Source organism: Hevea brasiliensis, chromosome 5 (assembly GCF_030052815.1).
Source record: "Hevea brasiliensis isolate MT/VB/25A 57/8 chromosome 5, ASM3005281v1, whole genome shotgun sequence".
Taxonomy (NCBI): Eukaryota; Viridiplantae; Streptophyta; class Magnoliopsida; order Malpighiales; family Euphorbiaceae; genus Hevea; species Hevea brasiliensis.
This window is the reverse complement of record NC_079497.1, coordinates 3,809,387-3,823,093: the sequence shown is the minus strand read 5'-3', so window position 1 is coordinate 3,823,093 and position 13,707 is coordinate 3,809,387. Positions and strand designations below refer to the sequence as shown.

General features: G+C 32.6%; 1 protein-coding gene, 1 non-coding gene and 1 pseudogene across 2 annotated transcripts; all 3 read right to left on the bottom strand.

Annotated features, from left to right (window-relative positions):
* Positions 1–324: 324 nt before the first annotated feature.
* Positions 325–1,377, bottom strand: LOC131179865 (germin-like protein subfamily 1 member 13). Its single transcript, XM_058146642.1, has 2 exons — positions 1,192–1,377; positions 325–1,031 (listed from the first exon to the last, which is right to left on the bottom strand). The coding sequence occupies exons 1-2, from the start codon at positions 1,310–1,312 to the stop codon at positions 487–489; spliced, it is 666 nt and encodes a 221-aa protein (XP_058002625.1). The 5' UTR covers positions 1,313–1,377; the 3' UTR covers positions 325–486.
* Positions 1,378–7,361: 5,984 nt separating this feature from the next.
* Positions 7,362–8,164, bottom strand: LOC110652634 (germin-like protein subfamily 1 member 7; annotated as a pseudogene).
* Positions 8,165–13,334: 5,170 nt separating this feature from the next.
* Positions 13,335–13,441, bottom strand: LOC131180394 (small nucleolar RNA R71). Its single transcript, XR_009149170.1, has one exon. It is a non-coding gene; the product is annotated as a small nucleolar RNA R71 (small nucleolar RNA).
* Positions 13,442–13,707: the final 266 nt, after the last annotated feature.

Below are 13,707 nucleotides of genomic sequence, written 5' to 3'. Positions count from 1 at the left end.
TTTTAAAATATAATAAATATAATTTTTTATTAAAATATTTTCTTTGTATAGTATCTTATATTATTAAAAACAAACGTGTTAAAATACTTATATCATAATGATATTTTCTGTCTGTATTTATAATTTATAAACCCGTTAAGTAACTGACTTTCATAAAATATAGTGAATAGCTTTAATTTTTTACAGTGTTTTGACTAAAAGCCGAAAATTTTTGAGACAACAAGTAGATGATGCGTTTCTTAAGTTGATTTTTAATTCCATTACCTTATAAAATAAATGAACAAAACTGCAATACTATGAATCAACATGTAAAGGAAGGCACACTGAAAAAAATCTCTCTTTATTTAATTAGTATAGGCACACCAAGAAAATATCTCTCTTCATTTAATTAGGATAAGCTAGCTCAATTATTGACGACTTTGCAGGAAATATAACTAAACAATATTCTTAAACAGTGAGCAGCAATGAACTTCTATCATGGTTGTTTTATGCATTCTCGAACAGTTTTTGAAGTTTTTCCACCTCATCCTTGTCCAATTGGAAGGCCTTAGCAAGAACATCAGGATTAATGGGTGGATTAGACCCAAAGATTGCATCTGCTATAGTGATGACACCTGGGTTTTGGCTACTTAGACCAGCAAAGGCAACTGCGTTCGTCTTTGCAATATTAAACTGGAAGTGAATGAGGCCAATTGGAAATACAAATACATCTCCTGGGTATAAGACTTTAGTGATAAGGCGATTAGGGTTGGATGTCACAAAGCCAACATAAAGAGTGCCTTCCACGACTACAAGGATCTCTGTGCCACGAGGATGGGTGTGAGGAGGATTTAAGCCACCATTGGGTGCAAAATCTAACCGAGCGAGAGAAATACCAAGAGTATTAAGTCCTGGTAATCTATCAACATTCACGAGGGTGACATTCGATCCAACTCGATTTTCTGTATTTCCAGGAACATTGAGTCCCCAAAAAAAGAAATCTTCAGCTACAGTAAGGTTTGGGTTCTTGCAGAACTTTCCATTGACAAACACTGCATTAATACAAAAAAGTTATTGTCAGTATCCGTTGACCATGCGTATAATAAAATGAGAAAAAGATTTCTATACAGGAAATAGTGATCTTTATAGGATAATACTACGACAGAAACATGAAAGAAAGCAGAAAAACTGAAAGCAAGGTTATATATATACCAGCATTCTTAGGTTCAGGTATGGCAACACAGAAGTCCTGGAGAGGGCTAGGGTCAAACGCAGAGGCAAAAGAGAAAGCCAAAGCCAGAGCCAAAAAGACGAGGAAATGAAAGCTCTTCATTTTATGACTACTTTCTTTAGCCTTTAGTTGTTTTGTTGAGGGAAAGTTGTGAAAAATCTTGCATGGATAGATGAGTATTTATAGGTGAAAGTCTGTCGACTATTCTCTGTGATCTGACCTACATGCTGATGAAAGGTTAGGTTGCCAAATAGTTGTTAATGTTTAATTGTTTTTTATTTCACCAAACCACGAATTCTTCTACAAGTATATGCATATACATTTAATCGTCCCTCCTTTTGAATTAATCTTCAATATCAACTTGGAATGGTCCAACTCTAGGCCACAATTTCAAGCTTCTGCAAGCTGTGATGAAGTTTTTCATTTTACCTCCAAGAATTGTAATTTTCTTTTTTACCCTTCTGTTTTTGGTTTAAGGTGGAGAGAGGAAGAAACAAAAATATACTTTTGGCACAAACAATAATCGTTGTAGTTTATTTGATAATAGAAATATATTTAGATTAAGTGTCATATTGAATTGAAAAGAAAATTTCATACGCTATGTTGAATTTGATTAATTGGATTGGATGAGTCAGAATAATTGAGTATTAATTAATTACAACTTAAATGTAAAAGTTGGAGAGATCCTTATATTATAGTGAAGCAGAGAAGTCTTCGGTTGACCCGACTGGCAAGGCTTTGAAAGTTGATCAAAATTAATAAATTACTGAAACTGACGTTCCCCCAATAATCAAAACCAAATTTTTATGATTTGTTGGTTTTTGTTCCCTTCTATGGTGGTTTTCATTTTGATAGCTACGGCCCCCTAACTGTACTTTCTATCTTCAGCTAACAAGGAACACCAATGTCATATATTTTCGAATTGCTATATATGTTAAATGTAAATGAAACACAAGGAATTATTTTTTTTTTATGATATTTTTACATTTACATAATTTGAATCTACTTAGAAATCCCAGGGTATAATTTCCATACGTTATCATTAAATTTTATTTAATTATTTTAAAAATAAAATTGAAAATGTTAATCGGCTCCTACTTATAGAATTATCATTTATTAAGGTTAGATAAGTAAATAAATAAGTTTACGATGTCTTTAACTTTAGTTCAATAATATTTGAGCTTGCGATGTCTCGAAAGTGGTTGGATCCTTGAAAGATGGGATAGCGTGAGCTGATTGTTCAAACAAAACTTATTTATGGACTCACCAACTCTTTGCTATATATTACAAGAATAATTAATTGTTAGAGTCTTTTTTCTAATGGGTCGTCTTATAAGATTATTTCTTTGTGGAAATAATTGTGATGTTTAAAAATTCAAATACCCAGGAAAAAAAATCAAATAGGTGATATCATCCCTTAGGAGTTGATCAATGAGTATATTATTTGTTAATAAGTTTTGTTTTAATAATTATAAAATCCCTTATAAAATTTTATGCTTTTAAATTTAAATTTTGATTGGAGTCTAATTAATAAAAAAAAACAAATTATTGTAATTAATTAAGCTGGTCATTTAGCATACAAATATTATATGTATATATTATTTTACCCAAATTAATGGGATTAAGTACTAATAAACAATGACATAATTCATGGAAAAAAAAAAAATCTTTAAGTAGAATGATTCCATATTAGTTGTGGTGGATGTTCTAAACAGAAACCTTAAAAAACTAGACTAGATAACAAAATGGCATAAGTATTAAAAAAAAATTAATCAATTAAATTAAAGAGAAAAAGAAAATTAAAAATTAATAAAATAATAAAACAAGTAAATAAATACCTTTATCTACCTATACTCATAGAAGTAAAGTAATTATTTAATGGCAATTAATTAATTTTAATATTTTAATCATAAATTAATAGACATTAATAAAAAAAAGTTAAAAAACAAATGAAAAATCAAAATATATTATATTTCTTTTTAAAAAAAAAAAATTAATTGTTTGCAGAGATGAAAGCTCCCTTGTCCTCCCTCTGTCACTGGATAAAAAATATTTTTATTTTAACAAATTATTGTCTTGTCAATAAAATTTAATTAAAATGCTGAAAACAAAATACCACTTAAATTGGGGACCATGGTCAAATTTAGCCGGCAGAGTAGATAAAGCAACAGTGACCATGAGGCGACGAGATCAGAAAGCTGCTGCTTTCGTACAGAAATCATTTGTAGAAGCTAATTGGGATTACAAAATCTTCATACCAAGTCAATGAAGTAATTTTCAATCCACAGGTAATTTAAGTAATTGTGTTGAATTAGCATATTCCGTTCACCACTTATTTTCTTTTTAGCATCTTGTTGAAAACTTTAATTAACAATTAAAAAGACATTCACGAAGTAATTAATGTTGATGGAAATTGTCACGACCCGATCCCACAGGCCGAACCGGCACTAGGACCTGTGCTAGCCTAAAGCCCCCGAGGTCCATAGTAAGCCTAGCTATTCCTTAACCCAATCCTAAAACCCATATTGAGCCTAATTTTAAGAAATCAACCGGACAGAGTCTGGCCATAACATGAACTATCCAACAGAGAATTTTTTACTTGCCCGACCTATAAGCACAATATATATAATAATTTGGAGAGTTTAGTTTACCATCCACATACTCATAACAATATTATTTCAACTTGGAGCTCAGCTCCCTCATTCAACCCAATAATCATCCATGCATACTCATATATCATGCTTACAATTTCAGTTAATTCATACATAACAGATCCAAATGAATACATCACTAATAATAATAATAATAATACATGCGGAATTCTAGAACAAAATAAAAGGACAAAATACAATTAAATGCTGATAATAGAACTGCGAAGAAGAGAGCAGGTTAAACTCAATAAAGGGCCTTCTGTATCCTAGAAAAATATGTGAACAGGAGTGAGTGTTCAACTCAGAGAGTAAAATACCAATTTTAAGTACAATTTCTATAGTCATCTAAAGCTAATGTGTCTTAAAAAGTGCAATGCAACACCTTCATAGTTTTCATACAACTCACACCATAAACGACAAAAAGGTAATTTGTAACACTCACACACCCATAAAATATTCAAACAATACATATATGGGAGCTGATCCCCTATACAGCTCTTTTAATCCAATCTCTACTAGCGAGTACATCTCAAGCCGAACTTTCTCTTAATAGGCCAAATGTGGGGGCCAGTGAGATCATCTCGAGCCGTGCCTACCTCAACTTATCCATAAAAGGATGGGGTCCCAGTGAGTCAAGCTCCAGCCATATCTACCCGTCCTATCCATATCTAATATCACACACCATACACACGCCAATACACGCACATTGCTCCAAATTACCATAAAACAATGTCCATAACATTTCATCAAATAAAGATGCAATATAAAACGTGTCTAGTATTTAATTACATATATATATATTTATAAGTGATGCATGGGCATGTCTGAACACATAATAATATTAAAATTATAATTAAAATTAATATTTTACTTGCAGACGTAAACTGAGGTCACTATGGTAGCTGAGCGGAGGAGGAAGGCTGTCTCGGCCCACCTGGCAATTATATTACAATTATTTAATATAATTAACTCAATACAAGTTTAAAAAGAACCAAAGATACTCTAAGTTGTGTTGTAAAATCTGACAGAGTTCCACCTATACCTAGAATCTACTCAACTTGTAAAGAGCTCAAAAATATATTTTTATAGTCACAAGTCACATAACCATATCTCAATCACATCAAATAGCCCCCTCCTGGGCCCATCCAAACAGTCAATAACTACAATTTTGAAAAATTAGAATTTAATCTCTATAACTAACTATTTTTGCAAAAACTACCCAAATGAGCTCTAAAAATTCTAAAATTTTGCCCCATGGTCCTTAGCAATATTACTAAGCTAATACAAAAGGAATTATAATTTTCTAAATAACATGAATATTTTATGGAATTTTATTCTAAATCCATCATTATAAAATTGAAGAAGCTCAGAGTTCGGGTTTACCTATGCCAATTCTTACGCTTGGAACGCGTCCGGGGCGTCTAAAAATGGTGGAGTAGCCTATAACCCGGTTCCGAAGTGATTTTCGGAGCTTATCTGCTCAACCCGAAATTGTAGATTTGGGCGACGGTCAAATTACCATGAAACGAAAGTACCTACGCAAAGCTCATAACACCAGGGATTAGACTAAAAATATTTATATTTACATATAAAATAATTATTTGAAAATTAGGGGTGTTACATTAGATGGTATCAGAGCCAGACCCCCTCCAGTAGATGTGTGGTTCGAGGACGAATCAGGCAGAAGCTGGTGGGTCTATAACATCCCGTGCGGAAAGGGAAGGTCTCGATGAAGTGGTTCTCTGGGAGGGCAAGACTCACTGGTGCCTTTGTCTAAATTGGGGGGCAAGAATGAACTGAATCATGCATTGAAATGAGATAAACTAATAACTAGAGGCGCCTTTTGGTGGAATGGCCTGGAGAGTTGAAAGAACTTTGGGGTTAAGCGTGCTCGCTTGAGAGAAATCCTAGATGGATGACCTTCTAGGAAGTTCTCCATTCCACCTATGGGACAAAACCATGAGACTCAGGATAGGGTGAACCAAAACGGACAATTCCTTTAGTGGTTGAAACATGAATGTTACAGAAACATACATGTGTAATTAATATTTTAATTTTTTTTTTAAGTTCTACTTTAATATGGTGTTGGACCAGAGATGACCGTTTCTGGGCATATTTTATGATTAATTATTAGGATAGATTATATATGAAATAAATTAAAACTTTGAAATTTTTTATTAAATTTAAATAGAGATTATGATTTCGCAATTCTATAGAAAGAAAATACTCAATTAAAAAGTTCAATTCATAAATCAAAGGCTAAATGAAAATTCAAAATTTTGTGCTTTTTTTTTTAATTTTATTTAAATATTTTTAATTAGTTCATTAATTTAATAATTATTTTGACAATAATTTTAAATTTGATAATCAATAATTGGATAGAATTAATCGAACGAAATATTTTAACCTTAGCTCCATTATCAATGTTAACTAGCCGTTAGTTTTATATAGTGATGACCAACGATTTTGGAGTGAAATTAATCTGAATGGATATATGCAGTTGAATAAAGTTCTATGTATCTCGATAGTAAATAGTAATTCAATATATGAATATAACTGTTTGATTTAATTTATAAAAACTAATTTATAAATATTAAATATTTATAAATTAATTTGAACTTATAAATATTTAAAATTTTAAGCAATTATATATTTTATTAAAGTGCTTATAAGTGGCTGATAAATATATAGTTAATATGTTTAGTAAAAAATAATTTATAAATACATTTATTATTGAAATTACTAAAAATAATGTTAAATGAGATATGTGGTGAAATTTTAAAAATTAAACAAAAATAATATTTTAAGATATTTTATCAAACTATATTATAAGTATAGGATTTGTGAGCAACAAAATAAAAAACTAGTCTCCCCCAGTTAGTTTTTTATTTTTTTTGTTATAAACATAACATATAAGTCTAAAAAATATTGTAAACAAATAGATAAGCTTATTTTAAAAGTTTAGAAACTGGTTTGACTAAATTATAAGTTAAGATAAATACCTTAATATATTTATATCAATTTTAAAAAATATATTATTTTTATTATTCTTCAATACTATTGTTCATTGCCATATATAATTTTAAAAATAAAGAGAGAAATAAAACTTTATTACAAATTAATTAATTTGATAGCACTAGTTCACCAAACACAATTATATATATATATGTACAGTAAAAAAATATCTCATTAAAAATATATACATTTTTTTCGTCTTCTATATATATAATTTCACAATAATTACAATTTACTTTTTCCATATAATGAAAAAAGTTATATTCGATGAAATTTAAATATTATCTTATACAAGAAAGAGGTCGAATTAATTGATAAACTATAATTATTATTTTATGTAAATTATACCATCCTTAAAAATATACATAGAAAATTAATTAAGGAATAAACAAACTAAAAGCATCTCTTTATTTAATTAATACTTATTGCAATACAGGGAATGTAGACACCATTATGAATAAGTTGTTTTATGCATGTCCCTATAATTAATTGCTTTCCCAGAAAAACTTTTGAAGAGAGTTGATAACATTCTTGTCCAATTAGAAGGCCTTAACTAGAGCATCAGGAATAATGGGTGGATTAGAAGCAAACAATGCATTTGCAATAGTGACAACACTAGGGTTTTGGCTGCTTAGACCAACAAAGGCAACTGCATTTGTCTTTCCAACATTGAACTAGAAGTGAATGAGACCGATTGGAAACACAAAAACATCCCCTATATATAACACTTTAGTGATAAGGCGATTAGGGTTGGATGTCACAAAGCCAAAATAAGATGACTACTAAGATCTCTGTGGCATAAGTATAAGTGTGAGGAGGATTTAAGCCACCATTGTGTGCTAAGTCTAACTGAGCCAGAGAAATGCCAAGAGTATTAAGTCTTGGTATTTTATCAACATTCATGAGGGCGACATTCGATCCAACTCGATTTTCTGTAATGTTGAGTCCCGAAAATGAGAAATCATTAGCTACAGTGAGGTTTGGGTTCTTGCAAAACTTCCTATTGACAAACACTGCATTAAAGAAATGTTGTGATTATCACAAGTATCATGCATGTATCAAAACAGGAAAGGATTTCAAAATAGTGGCCTTTATATATATATATATAGGACAAACTAAAGTAGAAAAACTAAAAATGAGGTTATATACTACATATATCAACATTCTTGGGATCATCCATTGCCACACAAAAGTCTTGGAGAGGGCTAGGATCATCGGCAGAGGCCAATGAGAAAGCCAAAGCTAAGGCGAGTACTGCCAAAGCTGCTAGGAACCAAGTACCTTCCATTTTTTTCCGATGGAAGACTATCTTTAGCTTATTTCTTATGAGTGTAAGGTGCGAAAAGCCTTGCTGGTGTTAATGACTATTTATAGGTGAAAGTCTCTGATTTATTCAATGTTATACCTTCCATAAAATTAGTTGATGAACTAGTCTTTAATGGTTTTTGTTATTTTTTGTGGTTTGAAATTTGGTTATGTGTTTCATGGACCCAAATTATGACCTGATCCAAAAGCTTCGCGCTGCAACTCGATTGAGATAAAAAGTAATATCTGTGGTGTTAGCAGAAGGCACGGATCGATATGAACCAGTATAAATATTGTAATATTCTACTCTTTCCAGTAGAGTTGTGAGATATTCAGGAAATACACTAAAGTTGGAGTTTGAAAGTTCTGAGTGATTGTATCTTATTCTTTTTTATCATAGTGAAACTTTTCTCTTGTCTTGCTTGTGGACGTAGATCATACAGTTGAACCACGTTAAATCCTATGTTATTTTTCTCACTTTTTATACTGTGTGATTGTGTGATTTGTGTGTGTACCTTAGATTTGCGTGCCTGGTATAACAAATTAATATCAAAGCTTTGTGCATAAAATCTAGGATTTGTATGAGATGGAGAAGTTTGATGGCAAACCGAGTTTAAGTTTGTGAAAGATTAAAATAAATCTTCCTAGATCCTATAAGGTCTATGGAAGGCAATCAAAGATAACTTTATAGAAGGTATGAAAGAGGCAGAGAAGGCTAATCTGAAGGAGAGAGCCTTGAGTGCGATTTTCATGAGCATAACTGATAATGTCCTACATGAGATTGCTGGTGAAAGCTCAGCATCTGCGGTATGTAAGAAATTGGAGGAGTTATACTCTACCAAATTACTGACCAACTACCCGTATCTGAAGAAAAGGCTTTACAATTTAAGAATGAGCAAAGGTAAACCCATTAAAGAACATGTGGATGAATTTAATTTAATTATTATGGACCTAAAGAATATTGATATTAATATTAATAGTGAGGATTAGGCCCTTATTGTATTATATTCTTTGCCACCCTCCTATGAGACTTTTGTTGATACTCTGTTGTATGGGAAAGACAATATTTCACTAAATGATGTTAGTAATTTTCTAAAATCGAAGGAGTTGAAAAAGAATTTTTCAAATAATAGGGAAAGATTTGAGAGGGAAGGTTTGGTGAGCAGGGGAAGAACACATTTAAGGGAGGATTCTTTTAGCAGAAAGAAATCTAAGGCCAGATTTAAGTCAAGAATGAAAAAGGCTAACTGTTTTGAGTGCAGCGAGCAAGGTCACTACAAGAGAGACTGTCCCAGGTTGAAAAATAAAAAGGGAAAGCAACCAAAAAGTTCTGTGAATGTGGTTAACAGTTTTATCGATTCTGATGGTGATGACAGTACTGGGAAAATTTTATCCGTGAGTTCAAATCATGGACAGAATTCCTAGATTCTTGATACTGGTGCTACTTATAATATGTGTCTAGATAGAAATTGGTTTGTCACTCATAAATAGATGAGTGGTAAGGTGTTTCTGGGCAATAATTATGCATTATCTGTGGAAAGAATTGGTAACATCAGATTGAGGATGTTTGATGGCATTTTCAAAACTATAGAGTGTTGGCATGTTCCAGGACTAAAGAGGAACCTAATTTCTCTTGGGACACTTGACTCTCATGGATTCAGATACCATGCAGAGAATGGGGTTCTCAAAGTGTGCAAGGGCTCTATGGTACTCATGAAGAGGAATTTGGTTTCAACATTATATTTTTTTCAGGGCAGTATAGCTTCAAGGGAAGCTGCAGCAGCATTCAAAAGTAATAATCAGAATCAGTCAATTGTGGCATCTGGATCTTGGTCATATGAGTGAAAGAGGGTTATCTGTGTTTAGCAAGCGAGATTTATTGGATGGGTAGAAAACAGAATCTGTAGACTTTTGTGAACATTATGTGTTTGGCAAACAGACCGGGGTAAAATTCGATAAAAAGGCAGTATGCAAGATCAGAGGAATGGTGGATTATATCCACTTAGATCTATGGGGTCCTAACATAATCTCTTCCAAGAGCGGTGCCAAGTGGAAGATAATGATTAAGAAGCAGATAAAAAAAAAGGTCAAACGTCTTAAAACTGATAACCGGTTAGAATTTTACAATCGTGAGTTCGATGCATTTTGCAGCAATGAAGGTATAGTGAGACACCACACTTGTGCAAGGACACCATAACAGAATGGTATTGCAGAATGTATGAATAGAACTCTTTGTGACAAAGCATGAAGTATGCTATCACATTCAGGATTGGGAAAGAATTTCTGGATTGAAGCAATTAATATAGCCTGTTTCTTGGTTAATAGATCTCCATCTACAGCTATTGAGTGCAACACTCCTTTTGAGATCTAGTCTGGTTCACTTGCTGATTACTCTCAACTAAGAGTGATTGGTTGCCCAACTTATGCTTAGGTGAGGGATGGTACGCTTGAGCCGAGGGCAAAAAAATACATATTTCTAGGATATGCATCTAAAGTGAAAGGCTATAAGTTGTGGTACAATGATTCAAAGTTTTTAGGATTAATTATCAGTAGGGATGTGACATTTAATGAGTCTACTTCATTGGATAGTTAGAGGAAGAAGTCAATAGCAGAATCAGATCACGGTGTCAGAGCTTTAGGGGAAGTTGCAGTAGCATCCAAAAGTAATAATCAGAATTAGACTCAATTGTGGCATCTGCATCTTAGTCATATGAGTGAAAGAGGGTTATCTGTGTTTAGCAAGTAGGATTTATTGGGTGAGTAGAAAACAGAATCTATAGAATTTTGTGAACATTATGTGTGATGCATACATTTTGCATAATCATTTAGGTTTAATTTCATAGCCATTTTATTTGATTATTAGTCACTTTTAGCTAATTTCATTAGTTATTTAGTTAGTTTTTCATAATTGTCAATTTTGGATTAATTTGTAAATTTTACTTTGTTTTGTAGGAAAAATGGTGTTTTTGAAGGACTAAAAAGAAATTTTGCCATTGAGGAGTGATCTCTACAGCCAAAGATGCCAAAAACAAGTTTCAAAGTTGAAATATGCATTGGCCAAATTGCGCATAACTTGCCGTATAAGCCATGCAGATCTGCACAAGGAGAAAAATCACTATTCCAATACCTGCCGAATTGTGCATAAGGAGAGTGCATGGCTTATGCAGATTCATGCACCCTTATGCAATCTCACGGAATTGTGCATAACCTATGCACCTGGTCATGCAGTTTCGCATAAGTGAGCCAGAACCAGCCGAAAACTGCATAAGGGACTGCATGACTTATGCAGTCCACTTATGCAGTCCTACAAAGATTTCATTAATGAGCTGGCAAAAGATTCCTTCAGGAAATCTCTCCTCAAACACACCATTTTAGGGCTCCATGTCAGAAAATGCTATATATAGCCTCATTTCCCATTTTAGAAGGGGGACAAGAAGGAGAGCAGAAAAAGGGAGAGGAGAGGCAGCAGCTGAAGAGTCACAATCACCTTCCACACCATTTCCAACCAGATTTGGAGATTTCTTTCTATTCTTACATTTTTCCTACATTTCTAGTGTTGAGCTTTTTGTTTCTTAGCTTAGATTAAAGCTTTATTTCCATTTAAACTTAGAATATCTTGTAAGCATTATGGGTAGTGAGTAGTTTTACTTAGATTCTGGAGTAAGGGTTGTAATATTTGAGATATTTTGTGGATTTTGATTGGGTAATCCATATTTTGTGGTCTTAATGAGTTTTATTCATTTCTTGTGTGCTTAATGACATGCTTAGTGTAGGATCCCATTAAGTAATGTTCTTAATCCATGGTTGAGGCACCGAAAGGAGAAGGCCTTGTGATAGATAATCAAGAAATTGGACTTAATTAACTTAGATCTAGAAATAGACTAAGGATTAAGAGGATTCACAGATTAATTAAAGAACTTAATGGGTCTTAATTAATTCTAACTCCACGAAAGTAGGATTAGATTGATTAAGGCACTCTTTGTCTCACTCGAAAGGGTATTCAAAGGATTTAAGAATTAATCTCCTTAAAACCCATAAGTTTCGCAAAATTGGATAACCAATTTGAAATCCCAAAATAGCTTGAATATGAAATCCCGAACTCCGGAATCGCCTTTTTATCATTGTTAATTTCTAATTGAATTTAATTACTTGCCATTTTTAAATATTGCCATATTTGAACTTGCTTATTTCAATTTGATGCAATTTTAGTTTAATTAATACATTGTTGGATAGATTATTAATTTTGCACATATAGATTTCATACTCAAATACCCATCAATTTGTTACTTTAATTTCAAAGATAGTTCAATTTAGTCAACTTTTTATATCAAAATTCAATCATTAACACAACTCCTCGTGGGAACGATATCTTTTCTATATTACTTGTACCACCCGTGCACTTGCGGTTGGGCCACATCAAGTTTTTGGTGCCGTTGCCTGGGAGTTGTTTGTTTAAGATTGAATTCTTGATTATTTTAGTTGTTTATAGTTTTATCTTTGTTATCTTTTCATTTTGTGTTTGTTTGTTCTTTTTTAGGTACTTTTAATCTTTTATGAGAAGAGCTAGAAGCACAAGTGACACATCCTATTTGTTCAATCCTGAAATTGAGAAATTTTGTAAAGCCAACAAGAAAGAAACCAGAAAAAGAAAAGAAGCTTTGAGAGAAACTGAATTAGAAGCAAACATGGCTGATGAAAGAATTAGAATTGGTGGAGGTAATGTTGGAAATGATCGAAACAATGAAAATGCAGCCCAAGGTGAAGAGATTATAAATGCTAATGTGCCTAGGGGAAGTATGATGGATCATGCTTTTCCTCGTTTTGATGACTTAAGAGAGAGCATAGCAAGACCAAGAATTGATGCAAATAGTTACAAGATGAATTTTGGAGTTCTTCAAATGATTTAAAATTCTCAATTTGGGGGACATCCTTCCGAAAATCCACACACACATCTGAAGAAGTTTGCTATGATCTGTGACATGCAAAAACAACCTGGAGTGTCTGATGATGCAGCAAGATTGAAGCTATTCCCATTCTCTTTGAAAGATAGAGCATTGTATTGGCTTGACTCTTTACCTCACAACTCCATTACAAATTGGGAGCAACTCACTGATGCATTTCTTGCACAATATTTTCCACCTGGAAAAACTCAAGAATTGAGGAATCAAATGACAGCTTTCAGACCATGAGAAGATGAAACTCTTTATGAATCATGGATGAGATGGAAGGAATTAGAGAGACAATGCCCACATCATGCCATTCCGAAATGGATAATAAATCAGAATTTTTACACAAATGTTACTCCTGCAATCAGAGGGATTATTGATGCTCAAACAGGAGGAGAATTTATTATGAAGCATGAAGATGAAGCTTATGAGCTATTGGAGAAAATTGCTAAGAATACTCATCTTTGGAGTAGTCCAAGAGGACCAGCTCCAACTCAAAGGAGGCAAGCTGCTGGAATGTATGATCTTGATCCATTCAACATGATTAATGCAAAATTTGATGCACTTACAAATGTCCTTG